Genomic DNA, 15,616 nt, shown 5'->3' with positions numbered 1-15,616 from the left:
CGAAGTCACTCTGAGCTACCACGGACGCTCTAGCCTTCCGGTCCGCCACAACCAGCGAGAGGGCATCACGTGACTGCTTCGACGCCCCCGCGCGCTAGCCGAGGAGAAGTGGCCAATGAGAAGGGCGCAGACATGGACCCCGCCCCTTCGCGGCCGGAGTTGGAATGCGCAGGCGCACAGGTGGGCTGGAGAGGCGGGGCTCCGGCCTCGAAGGTTGCATGCGTGCTGGCTGAGTCCTGAGTGGCCGACGCGGAGTACAGGTACTGTGCGATCTAGGGGTACGACACCTTTGAGTTACCCCCTCGTTTGCAATGCATCCCCCTTCTTATACTGTCCTCCATCCCTTCCGTCGCCCATCCTCAGTACTCTCCTGTGAGCATCACCTTCCTTCTGTCGTCATCAGCCTTTTAAATTCGCCTGCGTTCCTCTTAAGCCCTCATTGCCTTTAGGTGTGCAATCGCCCCCTCTTTGAATCGTCATCGCCTCCAGCCTCTCCCCTCTTTCGCTGCCATTTCTGCTTCGTGAAACCCTCACTTCTAAATCTTTCTCTTCCCCCACCGTCCCTTCTCCTGTTCCCATCTCTCCCCCGATTTGTTTGTTTGAGACCAGGTCTCTCGCTCTGAAGTCCCTGCTAAGCCTCAAACTCCCGATCCTCCAGCCTCAGCCTCCAGGATGTTGAGGCTACAGGTGACCCTGAGCATCTCATCCCTGGCTATGTTCATTGCCCTCTTATGTCCTTCCTTTTTTCCCTGTCCCTCCCCGTCCTGCGACAGTCATGTCAGTGTTTCCTGCACCGTTTTCTCCGTCAGAAGATACCCAGACTTATAGTCATTTTCCTTCCTTCCGTGTGTCCATCATTTGTAATCCTTGTGTTGGGCTTCGCCTTCTCCCATCATAACTCCACTCTGGAGCCGTTACCTGAAGTGCACCTAGAATCTCAGCCCTTCCCTACACGTTGAACATCTAATTCAATCCCAACCCCAGATTCCTCGTGTGTAAATTGCACAGGAGGACATCCATGTCAGGGGAGGCGTGTGGCAATTCCGGACACATCTGTGTCCTGGTGTCATGCCTGGTTTGCTGCGACATTTAGACTATTATGGTAATTAGCCGTGCACATCCCCCTCCCCCATCCAATCTCCTCTACTCCCCTTGTCAGCTGACTGCCATTGCTCCCCACCCCCACCCCACTTGCGCTTGTCATTCCATTCCCGTGGTGTCATCCCCTCTTCCACAGCAGTCACTCCACCCCCACTATCTTCACGCTACCTTCAGAGTCTTCCTCCTACTCCCCCTCCTGGTCTCCATATTGGAGGGCACCCAGCGGCCCTCACCATCCTTCCTTCATTTCAGCGACAGCCCAGAGATAGCTCTGGGCCTGGAGAAGGGATGGGAAGGCACAGAGGGTTGTGGGACTCCAGAGAGATGCCTGTAGTGGCTTCCCTGGGAGATCAGGGAAGGCTTCCTGGAGGAGGTGGTATGTATGCTGAGCGGGATACCAAAGTGTGGAAGGGTTCAAAGGAAGCTGTGCTGCGCAGGAGAAGCCACAGTGATTTAGTGATGAATATGTGGTTTCAGTTCAAGGAACTGAAAGATACTCAATAAGGCTTGGGGTGTTAAAAAAAAAAAAAAAAAAAGGTGAAAGAGGTTACTGAGGGAAGCCAATGAGGAGGAACTGGGATTTTTTTTTTTTCAGTTGGTCGTGGGGCTTGAACTCTGGGCCTGGGCGCTGTCCCTCAGCTCTTCAGCTCAAGGCGAGCGCTCTACCACTTGAGCCACAGAGCCACTTCCGGTTTTCCAGTGGTTCATTGGAGATAAGAGTCTCACGAGCCGGGCGCTGGTGGCTCACGCCTGTAATCCTAGCTACTCAGGAGGCTGAGATCTGAGGATCGCGGTTCAAAGCCAGCCCGGGCAGGAGAGACCATGAGACTCCTATCTCCAATAAACCACCAGAAAACCGGAAGTGGTGCTATAGCTCAAGTGGTAGAGCGCTCGCCTTGAGCTGAAGAGCTGAGGGACAGCGCCCAGGCCTGGAGTTCAAGCCCCATGACCGACAAAAAAAAAAAAAAAGAGTCTCACGGACTTTCCTGCCAGGGTTGGCTTTGAACCTCGATCCTCAGATCTCAGCCTCCTGAGTAGCTAGGATGACAGGTGTGAGCCACTGACGCCCAGCTGAACTGGGATTTTTGTTCTAGGAAAACCGGGGGAACTTTGAGCAGGGGAGGAACCAGTCAAATTTAGATGAAAGGGAGATCAGAAAGTTAAGTAAAAGCTGGGAATAGGGTGGACACCCAGGCTGAGACCTGCAGGCAGGTGTCTTTGAAATAGAGACCCAGAGGTGGAAGAGATGTAGGAAATAGAGCGACAATGGGGGTAAGGGGCGTGTGAGGGTCAGGGCCCATGGGACACCCTGGGATCATCAGGGCTGGACTTCAAAGGGAGGCAGAATGGAGACAGGAATGAAGAGGGAAGGTGGAACTGAAGCTGTCATGGCAAGTGAGGGTCCATGCAGCCTGTCCAAGTCAGTCCCTATCGGACATGGTTAGAAGTTTAGATGTTCTGCCTGGTGCTGGTGGCTCAAGCCTATAATCCTAACTACTCAGGAGGCTGAGATCTGAGGATCACAGTTCAAAGCTAGCCCAGGCCAAAAAGTCCCCATGAGACTCTTATGTCCAATAAACTACTCAAAGCCAGAAGTGGCACTGTGGCTCAAGTGGTAGAGTGCTAGGCTTGAGCACCAAGAGGCTCAAGGACAGCCTCAGGCCCTGTCTTCCAGCCCCAGATCCTGCAAAATGAAAAAGAAGAATTTAGGTGTTCTGTGGACAGTGGAAACCACAGAAGAGTTCTGAGCTCCTTAACCAGATGCAACCAGGAGCAACGCAGTAACAGACCAGACCATGCAACTGAGGTTTGGGGTACTAGGGGACCCGTGGTCTTCCACAGGCAACAAATCCCAAGGTTCCATTAACCAAGGTTTTTATTGGTCTTGTTCAAGGAAGTAAGGTACTAACTTGTGACAATATTTTGTATACAAGTGGTAAGTGACCTTATTCTGGGAAGGAGAGATAAACAGTCAATAGTCTACAATTTGCATAAACCTAAGTCTACCCTTAGGTTCCCACACAGTTTAAGGTAAAATCTGAGTTTCCCTTAAGCCAGGACTGATTGACCTTTCCAGGAAAATTCTCAGCATTACGAGAGTACATTGGGAGAAGGCATTCCAAACCCCAATCCTTTTGGGGTCTCACAGCTTGGATTTTTGGGCTTTCACAATATTCATTCTATGGCTTACCTGGCCAAGGTGTGCCCCAAATCCAAGAGGAAGCAGAGCAGGAAGATCAGCCTGAGTTAGTGGCACTGGAGTCACTCAAGTGGCTTGGGGTCACTAGACTGTTCCCAGCTGCTCTGACTATTTAAGTTATATTCTGTCCTGTGTCCCTTATGCTTGGATCTGGGACTGGAGTGAGGGAGCCATATTCCTTCTGCAGCTGTGGCCACCATCCTCTGAAGCTGGGATCTAGGGGAGGATGCACCCTACCTGGAGGGCCAAGCCTCATTATGGAAATCATATATAGAGAATTATATAGAAATCATGTGCATTTAGAGGTCCAGGAGTGCATGCCTATAATCCCAGCTGCTCTGGAGGCAGAGTCAGGAGACTTGCAGTCTGAGGGCATCCAGGCAAAAAGCACAAGACCCAGGGGACCAATAGGAAGATGATGAATATGATGGGTGAATTTGTTCAAAGTTCATTGTGTGAATGTGTGGAAATATCACAATGTACCCCCTTCATACTACAAATGTAGGCTACTTCAAAAATAAACTATTATATTATTTAAAAAGCACATACAAACAAGCATAAGACCCTATCTCAAAAATAAGAAAAAGAGCCAGGTGCAGGTGGCTCACGCCTATAATCCTAACTATACAGGGGGCTGAGATCTGAGGATCATAGTTCAAAGCCAACCCAGGCAGCAAAGTCTGTGAGACTCTTATCCCAGTAAACCACCAGAAACCAGAAGTGGTGCTGTGGCTCAAGTGGTAGAGCGCTAGCCTTGAGCTGAAGAGCTGAGCACAGTGACCAGGCCCAGAGTTCAAGCCCCCTGACCCACAAAAAAAGAAAAAGAGGGTGGGCACCAGTGACTAACGTTTGTAATCCTATTTACTCAGGAGGCTGAGATCTGAAGATTGCAGTTCAAAGCCAGCCTGGGCAGGAAAGTCTGTGAGACTCTCCAGTCAACCACCAGAAGACTGGAAATGGAGCTGTGGCTCAAAGTGGTAGAGTGCTAGCCTTGGGCAAAAGAACTCAGGGATAGCACCTGGGCCCTGGGTTCAAGTCCCAGGAACAACAACAAAAGATTTGAACCAATAGGGCTAGGACATAGCTCAAGCTTGAGTGGTAGAGGCCTTGAGTCCTAACCCCAATATCCCAACATACACAAAAACACACAAGAGGCTAGCCTGGGCTCTACAGTGAAACCCTCACACACATAGACAAATACCTAGGCTCTTGAGATGAGGTTAACCTAAATTTTATTAGGCCTCATACCCAAAGACATGTGTCCGTATAAGGAATAGATGCCACACAAAGGCTAAGACTGGAGTGATATGCCTACAAGCCAAGAACACCTGGAGACACCAAAAACTGTGTAATACACACACACATATGTAAATATATATCCATATACATATTGTGTGTATTTGTATATTCAAAGCCTGAATAGCAAGATGCTGGCTCAAAAAAGTGAAAGCAATAAAATGAGAGACTCTTCTGTACTTCTTAATTCCCTCTCTAGCTGTGGCTTTAAATCCTGCTTTGAGAAATGAGCCTAAAAAAATATTTTGTTTTGATCCTTATCAAAACAGCATCTGCCTTTAAAATACAAATCAAATGCTGTAATCCAGACAGCCAGACAGAAAACATGCCATCACTCCCCTTTTTATTTTTTATTTTGTTGGTCATGGGACCTGAACTCTGGGCTTGGATGCTGTCCCTCAGCTCTTCAGCTCAAGGCTAGCACTCTACCACTTGAGCCACAGTACCGCTTCTGACATTTTCTGTTTATGTGGTGCTGAGGAATCGAACCCAGGGCCTTATGAATGCAAGGCAAGCACTCTACCACTGAGCCACCTTCCCAGCCCAACTCCCCTGTTTTTTTTTTTTTTGGCCAGTCCTGGGGCTTGACCTCAGGGCCTGGGCACTGGTCCCTGAACTGCTTTTGCTCAAGCTCTACCACTTGAATCACTGCACCACTTCCTGCTTTTTCTGTGTATGTGGTACAGAGGAATCGAACCCAGGGCTTCATGCATGCTAGGCAAGCACTCTACCATTCAGCCACCTTCCCAGCCCAACTTTTGTGTATTTTTTAACTAGGTGCTGTAAACCCATGGTAAAAAAATAATAAAATTTGTTGGGTTTTTTTTTTTCTTTTAACCTGGAGTAACCTCCCTGTTCTTCCTCATGGTCCAGGAGATGGGTAAACCCCATCTCCCAGTTAACACAGAACTCCACCCCCGGCCAGGTAGGCGGGCCTTATCCGGAGGCCCCGCCCCTTTACCCCGCTGCAGCGGAGCCGGCTCGCATGTATTGCGCAGGCGCCCCGCTGCAGTGGGCGTGTTCCGCGAAGCCACGCCCCTCCTCCTGCCCAGCCTGTTGGGGCAGAAGCTGGGGCCCCGCGGACGCGGACATAGCAGCAAGCCGCCTGCTGAGTAAGACCCAGGTCTTTCACGGGGAGAGAGGGGAGGGGAAATCGGGAGAATGGGTGGAGGGGAGGGCCCCCGATGGGCCTGAGGCTGGGGTCCTGTGTTGTCAGGTCTGGTGGTTACCTGAAGGTGAGGTCAGAAATGCCACCTGGAAAAAGCTTCCCAGGGCTGGATTGAAAAAAGAAAGAAAAGAAAAGACAGCCCAGGGCAGAGATCTGGGGTTCCATTGACTCCCTCCAGGGGAATCTTTGTGGGGGTGAGATCTCTATTGGAGCTCAGATGAGGCTGAAGGGCGGCAGCGTGGGCACGGGGGGGGGGGGGGGAGTGGGGGGGTGATACACAGTGGTGACAGGCAGAGGCGTGGAACCTTTGGAGGATTTCGAAATCCCTGCTGACCAGACACCATCTAGCTTCCCTCTTTTGGGGGGATGATTTGGCACAGTGCCAAGGGTCTCGTGATCCTGGGCAGTGATAACTGCCCAAGACTAAATCTGCTTTCTGTGTGATATCCCCTTGAAACCCTATTAACACCCCTCTATGGTGCTTGCTTCCCTCCCCCCACCCCAGCTTGGAGACCCTTTCCGTTTGTGCTCTGTGAACCCCTGCACCCCCAGCTGTCAGGGAACATGAAGCCTAAACTAATGTATCAGGAGGTAGGTGGATGGGGACTCTGTGGGGAGGGTCCAGGTGAAGTGGAGGGCAGGAGACCCACAGGCCTACCCTGTCCCCATCCTCCAGCTGAAGGTGCCTGCTGAAGAGTCAGCGATTGAGCTGCACCTGAATGAGATCGAGGCCTGGAAGGCAGCAGAGAAGGTAAACTTAGCCTTGTTAACCCTTGATGTGTCCCAGGATGATTGGGTTGCTGGACTTGGGCAGGTTGACTGCCTCCTCTTCCTCCCGCAGAAAGCCCGCTGGGTCCTGCTGGTCCTTATCTTGGCAGTGGTGGGCTTTGGTGCCCTGATGACTCAGCTGTTCCTTTGGGAATATGGAGACTTGCATCTCTTTGGGCCCAACCAGCGCCCAGCCCCATGCTATGACCCCTGCGAGTAAGTAGGAGGAGGGGAGGGGGAAGGGAGAGAGAGGGGATGAGAGGAAGGAGGGGGAAGGGGCCCTGACAAACCAGGTACACTTAAACCCACCCAGCCACACCCAGTATGGAGGGGAAGTTGGTAATGCAGATGTCCGAGCCCATATACGCCCACCCCCTTCTCCCCACGCACACCGTTTCCATGGCAGCCACAGCGTCATCTTCTATGCAGGTCTGGGAACAAATAGACACGCATACGCATGGCATTTTCTTTTCTCTTTCTTTTTTTCTTTTGGCACTGTCCCTGAGCTGTGTGTGTGTGTGTGCATGCGCACGCGTGTGCACGTGAATGCACGCACACAAAGGCACACTCGAGGATAGCACACTACCACATGAGCCACACCTCCACTTCTAGCTTTTTTTTTTTTTTTTGTCAGTGGAGGGGCTTGAACTCAGGGCATGAGTGCTGTCCCTGAGGTCTTTTTGCTCAAGGCTAGAGCTCTGCCAGTTTGAACCACAGCACCACTTGCAGTTTTCCGGTGGTTCATTGGAGGTAAGAGTCTCATAGACAACCAGGTGCCAGTGGCTCAGGCCTATCATGGTAGCTACTCAGGAGGTTGAATAGGATTGAGGGTCCAAGACAGCCCAGGCAGAAATATCCCTGAGACTCTTATCTCTAAATAATCACAAAAGAAGCTACAAGTGGAGCTGTGGCTCAAGCGGTAGAGCACTAGCCTTGAGCAAAAGAAGCTCAGAAAGCTGGGCACCAGTGGCTCATACCTGACAGCCACTTAAGAGGCTGAGATCTGAGAATTGCAATTTTAAGCCAGCCTGGGCCAAAAAGTCCCATGAGGCTCTTATCTCTAATAAACTACTCAATAAAGCCAGAAGTGGTGCTGTGGCTCAAGTAATAGAGCATTAGCCTTGAGCACAAAGAGGCCCAGGAACAGTGCCCAGGCCCTGAGTTCAAGCCCCAGGACTGTCATGCACGTGCGCATACACACACACACCTCCCCCATCACCTCTAGACACATGGAGACCCACAAGAGTCCTGAGTAAATGTACAAAAACTTACAACCTCCTAGCCCTTTATTTCCTGTCCCCTGTGGCTGATGTTGTCCCTTTATCTCTCTCTCCCTCCTACCCCCCCTCCCAGAGCAGTGCTGGTAGAGAGCATTCCAGAGGGCCTGGACTTCCCCAATACCACCACCAGTAACCCCTCCACTAGCCAGGCCTGGCTGGGTCTGCTCGCTGGGGCCCACAGCAGCCTGGACATCGCCTCCTTCTATTGGACCCTCACCAACAATGACACCCACACACAGGAGCCCTCTGCCCAGCAGGTACCCATCATCAGCCTGGACCCTAGGGAGCATCAAGGTGGGGGAGTGGCAGTGGGGAGAGGTGAAGTTTTACACACACACACACACACACCTGGAGACAGGCGGACCTGTCTCCCAGGTGTTTAGAAGCAGCTGTCTGGACTGGGGTGTTTTTCACTATTGTCTGGAGGCCTCTGAATGCCAGACGGTGGGTTTGGGTTTGCTTACAAGGGGAATTAGACTGGCAGATGTCATTTGCTACAAAGTGACCCTGACTCTATCCCACAAAGACATGGGAGAGAAGACAAGTGATCACTCACTCCCAGCTTTGAGCGAGGCTGCCAACCTTCCAGCCTTATACAGCACTGCAACTTCAGTGTCTTTGGACCAAAATGCATGGCTGCCCTGCAAGGCTCACGTTAGGATAGATGAGCCAAATCCATGCCCGACACAGAATCAGCCCTTTGTAAGGTTTTGCTGTTAAGATATTGCTATTCAGCTGGGTGTGATGGTGCTGCCTGTAATCCCAGCATGTGGGAGACTGGGATAAGAGGATGGAGTTTGGACTATACAGTGACACTTCACCTCAACAACAAAAGCCAGGCGCCGGTGGCTCATGCCTGTAATCCCAGCTACTCAAGAAGCTAAGATCTGAGGATTGAGGTTCAAAGCCAGCCTGGGGGCTGGGAAGGTAGCTTGGTGGTAGAGTGCTTGCCTTGCATGCATGAGGCCCTGGGTTCGATTCCTGAGCACCACATAAGCAGAAAAGGCTGGTAGTGGTGCTGTGGCTCAAGTGGTAGAGCGCTCACCTTGAGCTGAAGAGCTGAGGGACAGAGCCCAGGCCCAGAGTTCAGGTCCCACTACCAGCAAAAAACAAAAACAAAAAATCACAAAGCCAGCCCAGGCAGGAAAGTCCATGAGACTCTTATCTCCAGCAAAACACTCAAAACTGGAAGTGGTATTGTGGCTCAAGTGGTAGAGTGCTAGCTTTGAGCTGAAGGGCTGAGGGACAGCGCCCAGGCCCAGAGTTCAAGGCCCACGACTGACCACAAGAAAAAAGTCTAACAAGGACTTTTCTGCCCAGGCTGGCTTCAAATTGTGATCCTCAGATCTCAGCCTCTTGAGTAGCTAGGATTACAGTCTCCTGGACTAGTTTATTATTTTTTTAAAATGACATCTCAAAGTCAAATCCAACCCTACTGGGGTAACTCAAGACTGGGAGTAGGTTAGCATACTGGCTGGCCCAGCCCCAGAGAATCTGCTTCTTTCCTGCAGGGTGAGGAGGTCTTCCGGCAGCTCCAGGCCTTGGCACCTCGGGGTGTTAAGGTCCGTGTCGCGGTGAGCAGGCCCAATGGGCCTCAGCTACCGGCGGACCTTCAAGCCCTGCTGCAGAGTGGTAAGCTGGGAATGGTTTGGGTGGCAGGCCTGGGTCCCCCTTCACAAGCCAGCCCCCTGATTGTGGTCACTGTTGGCTTCAGGTGCCCAGGTCCGCATGGTGGACATGCAGAAGCTGACCCATGGCGTCCTGCACACCAAGTTCTGGGTGGTGGACCAGACCCATTTCTACCTGGGCAGTGCCAACATGGACTGGCGGTCCCTGACCCAGGTCAGCCCTCACCCCACCCAGCTTTCCTCCCAGGCCTGAACACCCTCAGTGCATCACTCTCTGGTCCCTACTCCCCACCTTCAGCTCCAGCCCCGGGCTTCCTCTAATTCCTCATGAAAGCCACCTTTGAGATACAAGGTATTGAAAACCCTGCCCATCCAGGTGGCCTTCGTTATACATTTCCTGTGCATCTGTTTCTAAACCCTGCTCTACCCTGGGGGATGCTGGGCACATTGCAAATATCTTGAACTTGCAGTTCAGTTTGGAAGCTGGGACCAGCACCAGGCAGTGGCATTCAGGGGCCTCAGGATTTGGGGTAGATGGAGAGGGGCAGGTGGAGGGGCAAGGATGTGATGAGAAGACACAGGCAGAGAGCATCTGGGATAGGATAGATGGATAGAATGGTGGTGGAGGCTGAAGGGTCAGAGCCTTGGAGTGATGCATAATCTGAGCAGTCCAGGGAGGCTTCCTGGAGGAGGAAACACATTGGCCTATGCCAAAGATGGAACAGGAGTTGGGGTAGAAGCAAGAGTTTATGTGAACCTTCAGGAAAGCTGGAATGTGAGTCAAGTTCAGGCCTGTGAACTTGAGAAGAAGATCTAGAATATTATCCATGCAAGGTAATGTGGAAGAGACCAAGGGACAGAGAGGAGGAGGAGCAGGCAGAGGGGATCTTCCTTGTTCTCTTGTCTTCCTGCCCCTGGCTGTCCCCAGGCTCAGTACCGCCCCTGTCCCACAGGTCAAGGAATTGGGTGTGGTCATGTACAACTGCAGCTGTCTGGCTCAAGACTTGACCAAAATCTTTGAGGCCTACTGGTTCCTGGGCCAGGCAGGCAGCTCCATTCCATCCACCTGGCCCCAGTCCTATGACACACACTACAATCAAGAGACACCAATGGAGATCTGCCTCAACGGCACCCCAGCTCTGGCCTATCTGGCGGTAAGTCTGGGAGAAGCAGGCCACGGTCATGACCTCCCTCATGGCCCTGCCTAGTGATGGCATTCTGCTTGGTCAGGGGCCTGGGCTGGGGTTCAGTCTCCATTGGCCTCTGTTTTGTTGTTGTTGTTTTTGCCCAGGCGCTGTCCCTGAGCTTTTTCACTCAAGGTTAACGTTCCACCACTTTGAGCCACAGCTCCAGTGGCTCATGGGAGATAAGGGTCTCATGGACTTTCCTGGCCAGCCAGCTTTGAACCACAATCCTCAGGTCACAGCCTCCTGAGTAGCTAGGATTAGAGGCCTGAGCCACTATTGGCTGGCCTACCTCTGTTTTATCTGGCAAATGGGTACCACGTTTTTCCAACCTCTGGGTATAGTACACACCAAACCTTTGCTATTGTCTGGTGCAGTCACCAAGAGGTGGCTCTTTCCATTTAAATTAATGAAAATTAGGACTAGGAAGCATGGCTCAACAAGTAGAACAACTTGGGGCTGGGAAGGTGGCTCAGTGGTAAAGCGCTTGCCTTGTATGCTTGAGGCCCTGGGTTCGATTCCTCAGCATCCATAAGCAAAAAAAAAAAAAGCCGGAAGTGGCGCTGTGGCTCAAGTGATAGAGTGCTAGCCTTGAGCTGAAGAGCTGAGGGACAGTGCCCAGGCCCAGAGTTCAGGCCCCACGACCAGACCCTAAACAAAACAAAACAAGTAGAACAACTTGCTCAGAGCGTGCAAGGCTGAGTTCAATCCCCAGTACAACTGAAAGAAAAAAAATCTATTAATTAAAATTAAATATGGTGACAATCTACATGCGACAAGTGGCTGCTATATTGGGGAGTGCAGAGAAAACCTTTTTATCATTCCAGAAAGTTCTTTTTTTTTTTTTTTTTTTTTTTTTTTGGCTCTACCACTTGAGCCACAGCACCACCTCCGGCTTTTTTCTTTTTTGCTTATGTGGTGCTGAGGAATCCAACCCAGGGCCTCAGGCATGCAAGGCAAGCATTCTACCACTGAGCCATCTTCCCAGCCCCATTCCAGAAAGTTCTGTCAGGCAGTACTGACTACTTTTGGGGGGCCTGGGGGTGGGGAGGGGGGTTGGTAGTGGGGCTTGAACTCTAGGCCTGAACGCTGTCCCTCAGCTCTTCACTTTAAGGCTAGCACTCTACCACTTGAGCTACAGCACCACTTCCAGTTTTCTGGTGGTTAATTGGAGATAAGAATCTCATGGACTTTCCTGCCCCGGGCTGGCTTCGAACTTCGATCCTTAGGTCTAAGCCTCCTGAGTAGCTAGGATTATAGGCATGAGCCACTGGTGCCCAGCTACTTCTTTTTGTTCTTTTTTTTTGAGGCTACCATGCCTGCTTCCTTAGCTTATTTGCTCCAGGTTGACATTCTACCACTTGAGCCACAGCTCTACTTCCAGCTTTTTGCTGGTTATTGGAGTTAAGAGTCTCACATATTTTCCTGCCCAGGCTGGAATAGAACTATGACCCTCAGATCTCAGCCTCCTGAGTAGCTAGGATTACAGGCATGAGCCACCTGTACCCAGCACAGTTTGCATTTTTAACTAGTTTCCAAGTAATATTGATGCTGAATGAGGAACCACTCAAAGCATAAATTCTGGAACCAGGCAGTCTGGGTACAAATCTTGGCTTCATCAATCAGCTGTGACCGTCGGCAAGTCTCGTACCCACTCTGAGCCTATTTTTGACATAGTGATTGTCCCCTCACCTTCAGAGGTGAGGAACTCAATGAGACCCAGCAGGCCTGGTTCATGGGGAGCTGGCCATACACAGGGGTCACTATGATCATGCCTCTGTTTTGTTTTGTTTTTGATCTGAGATCAGGACTCGGAACTTGGTACCTGATGTTGTCGCTCATTGGCTAGCAGTCTACCAACTGAGCCACGCCTCCAACCCCCAACCCTGCCTCTGCGGGACATTTTCTGTGATTCTCTTCTCACCCCCAGAGTGCACCCCCACCCCTGTGTCCAAGTAGCCGCACCCCAGACCTGAAGGCCCTCCTCAATGTGGTGGACAGTGCACGGAGCTTCATCTACATCGCAGTCATGAACTACCTGCCCACCATGGAATTCTCCCACCCTCGCAGGTACAGCTGGGCGTGGACAGGGCTGGGATGGGGAGCCCCTGTGTGGGGAGAGGGAGTGACGGAGCTCAGAGAGCAGAGGAGGTACTGAGACGAGAGCATAGATGCAGACAGGGAGACGGAAGTGACAAACATACCACCGGATGTCCGAGGCAGGGACTGGATGGGGTGAGGGAAACAAAACGAACAGGGCAGCTAGAAGCCTGAACCAGGGGTGTGAAATGTGGGGTTTGGGGCAGCAGAAATCATGATCTCGAAGGGGTATGGTGATACATTCCTGTAATCCCAGCACTCAAGAGGCTGAGATAGGGGGCTCTGGGCAGTTTGAGCTACATAGCAAGATTCTATCTCAAGAACAAAACGAAAGAGTCGAGGACGTACAGCTCAGGGGAAGGGTGCTTACCTAGCATTTGCAAGGCCCTCGGTTCCAAGAGAGGGAGAGAGAAAGAGGGGGAGAGGGAACAGGGAAAGAGGGAGCAAGGGAGACGAAGAGGGAGAATATGCAAGTCTCTTAAGAACAAGCCAAGATTGGAAATGGATGTAGGAAGTAGCTAGGGTTGGCCAGATGCTGATAGATCATGCCTGTAATCCTAGCTACTCAGGAGGCTGAGATCTGAGGATCAAGGTTCAAAGGCCAGGAATGAAGAAAGGACATCCATGAGATTGATCTCCAGTTAACCACCAAAAAGCCAGAAGTAGAGCTGTGGCTCAAGTACTAGCCTTGAGCAAAAAAAATTCAGGGACAGCACCCAGTGCCTAAGTTCAAGTTCTAGGACTGGTGTGTGTGTGTACGCACGTGCGCGCACGCGCGCACACACACACACACACACACACACACACAGAGGAGAGATACATATAATCTCAAAACTCAGGAGACCAAGGCAGGAGCAGGAGCATTTTGAGTTTAAGGACAGCCAGCTAGAGAGAGAGAGACCCTATCTCACACAAAACAAAGGGATGATTGGGCTGGGGAGGGGGTATTGGAGGAGGCTGTGTGGGGATGAGTAGACAAGATGATGGGGGACAAGGCTTTGGGGATCTGGAATAGGGGATGAGGGCTCAAAGGAGACAGGAACGGGCTGGGAGCCAGCCGTGAGTACAGTAGATATTTAGGGGTGCTCTTAGAAGCCAACACAAGGGCCAGGCTTGGATCCCCAGAGCTGAGGGTGCAGGCTGTAGGTAAGGCTGCCCTCCTTACCTTTATCCCCAGGTTCTGGCCTACCATCGACGATGGGCTGCGCCGGGCAGCCTACGAGCGGGGAGTCAAGATTCGCTTGCTCATCAGCTGCTGGGGACACTCAGAGCCGTCCATGCGGTCCTTCCTGCTCTCCCTGGCTGCCCTGAGGGACAACCACACCCACTCTGACATCCAGGTGGTAAGTTCTACCAGACTAGCTTTGGCATTGGGAGGCACTAAGTAGTGACACCAGCAGAGAGTCGGGGATTGATGAGAGACAGGGGCAGAGGGTTGGGACAAGATGGTGACCCAGGCCAGGTGCTGGTGGCTCACGCCTGTCATCCTAGCTACTCAGGAGGCTGAGATCTGAGTACTGCAGCTCTAAGACAGCTGGGACAAGAAAGTCCGTGAGGCTCTTACCTCCAGTGAACCACTATAAAACCAGAAGTGGTACTGTGGCTCAAAGTGGTAGAGTGAGCAAAATAGCTCAGAGACAGTGCCCAGGTCTTGAGTTCAAGCCCAACAATTGACAACATTTTTAATAAATGTTAATAAATAAATGTTTATTAAATAATAATGTAATAAATAAATGTTTAATAAATAAATGTAATAAATAAATGTTTAATAAATAATCCTGAGGCTTTGAGTGGTTCATTGGAGATAAGAGTCTCACGGGGACTTTTCTACCTGGGCTGACTTTGAACCACGATCCTCAGATCTCAGCCTCCTGAGTAGCTAGGAGTACAGGTGTGAGCCACCAGCACCCAGCTTTCTTGGGGCTTTTCTGACCCCCTGCACCCACACCTGCACCTCATTTTCCTTGCTTTCCTCTTCCCTTCCCTCCCCTCTCTTTTCTCCCTGGCAGAAACTCTTCGTGGTCCCTGCAGATGAGGCCCAGGCCCGCATCCCTTATGCCCGTGTGAATCACAACAAATACATGGTGACTGAACGTGCGGCCTACATCGGTGAGTGTTGGAGCATCATGGCTAGGTGTGGGGGAGTGGTTTGGAAGGAAGGAGTGTGCAGGTGCCAGGGCCTGGACACCCCACGGAACCGTTAACTCTTTACCCCACATCCAAAGGAACCTCCAACTGGTCAGGCAGCTACTTCACAGACACGGCAGGAACCTCCCTGCTTGTGACCCAGAATGGGCATGGCGGCCTGCGAAGCCAGCTGGAGGCCATCTTCCTGAGGGACTGGGACTCCCCCTACAGCCACGACCTGGACACCTCAGCCGACAGCGTGGGCAATGCCTGCCGCCTGCTCTGAGACCTGGTCCAATGGACAGGCCAAGACCTTCAAGCTCCCCCCACCCCTGCCTCCCCACTCCACAGTCCCAGAGACCCAGACTCTGGGTTCCGGTCCCCCTGTCCATATCCCTGCTTTCTGTCTACCCCTCATTGTGGCTCCACAGGCTCTCCCCTGCGTTTCCCCCTCTACCTCTACCCTCCACCAGCCTGATGCAGTGGCCCCTGGGGCCTAGCAGGGCTGAGGGAGGGAACCCCCAAAGAAGTGGGGGTGCATGCTGGGCCCAGACCCCTAGGCTATCCCTCCTTTCTAGGGCAAAGAGGGCCCAAGATTATAATAAGTAAATAATTGTCTGTACCGACTGTGTCTGACTGACTACTGTCAGATGAGGGTGTCAGGGCTAAGGGACAGCCCATGTGGGTCTCTGGGGGTGTGTGTGACAATATGCTAAGCCCTTGACAGGGCACACCTGTATGTTTTGGTGTGTCCTAAGCCCCCA

At 51.8% G+C, this 15,616-nt stretch overlaps 1 protein-coding gene across 3 annotated transcripts; it reads left to right on the top strand.

The window, feature by feature from the left end:
- The first annotated feature begins 163 nt into the window (after positions 1–163).
- On the top strand, positions 164–15,474 carry LOC138813155 (5'-3' exonuclease PLD3). Of its 3 annotated transcripts, none has more exons than XM_070001359.1 (12): positions 164–260; positions 6,271–6,356; positions 6,442–6,516; positions 6,607–6,749; positions 7,887–8,070; positions 9,325–9,445; positions 9,528–9,655; positions 10,395–10,595; positions 12,556–12,695; positions 13,903–14,068; positions 14,735–14,834; positions 14,951–15,474. In XM_070001359.1, exons 2-12 carry the CDS (start codon positions 6,330–6,332, stop codon positions 15,136–15,138), a joined length of 1,473 nt encoding a protein of 490 aa, XP_069857460.1. In that variant the 5' UTR covers positions 164–260; positions 6,271–6,329; the 3' UTR covers positions 15,139–15,474. The 3 variants fall into 3 exon arrangements, with proteins under 3 accessions (XP_069857460.1, XP_069857469.1, XP_069857477.1); XM_070001368.1 differs by lacking the exon at positions 164–260 and adding an exon at positions 5,624–5,720; XM_070001376.1 differs by lacking the exon at positions 164–260 and adding an exon at positions 5,627–5,709.
- The last annotated feature ends 142 nt before the right edge of the window (positions 15,475–15,616 follow it).

This window comes from Dipodomys merriami, unplaced genomic scaffold (genome assembly GCF_024711535.1).
Source record: "Dipodomys merriami isolate MVZ:Mamm:240054 unplaced genomic scaffold, mDipMer1.0.p SCAF_106, whole genome shotgun sequence".
Lineage (NCBI taxonomy): Eukaryota > Metazoa > Chordata > Mammalia > Rodentia > Heteromyidae > Dipodomys > Dipodomys merriami.
The sequence above is the reverse complement of the archived record's forward strand: the minus strand, read 5'-3'. Positions and strand labels throughout refer to the sequence as shown.

Excerpts from the sequence above, each read along its gene's own strand:
- LOC138813155 (XM_070001359.1), top strand. The coding sequence starts at position 6,330 with ATGAAGCCTAAACTAATGTATCAGGAG. Across the intron at positions 9,446-9,527 it reads TCAAGCCCTGCTGCAGAGTG|GTGCCCAGGTCCGCATGGTG; the intron begins GTAAGCTGGGAA and ends TGTTGGCTTCAG. Across the intron at positions 12,696-13,902 it reads GAATTCTCCCACCCTCGCAG|GTTCTGGCCTACCATCGACG; the intron begins GTACAGCTGGGC and ends CTTTATCCCCAG.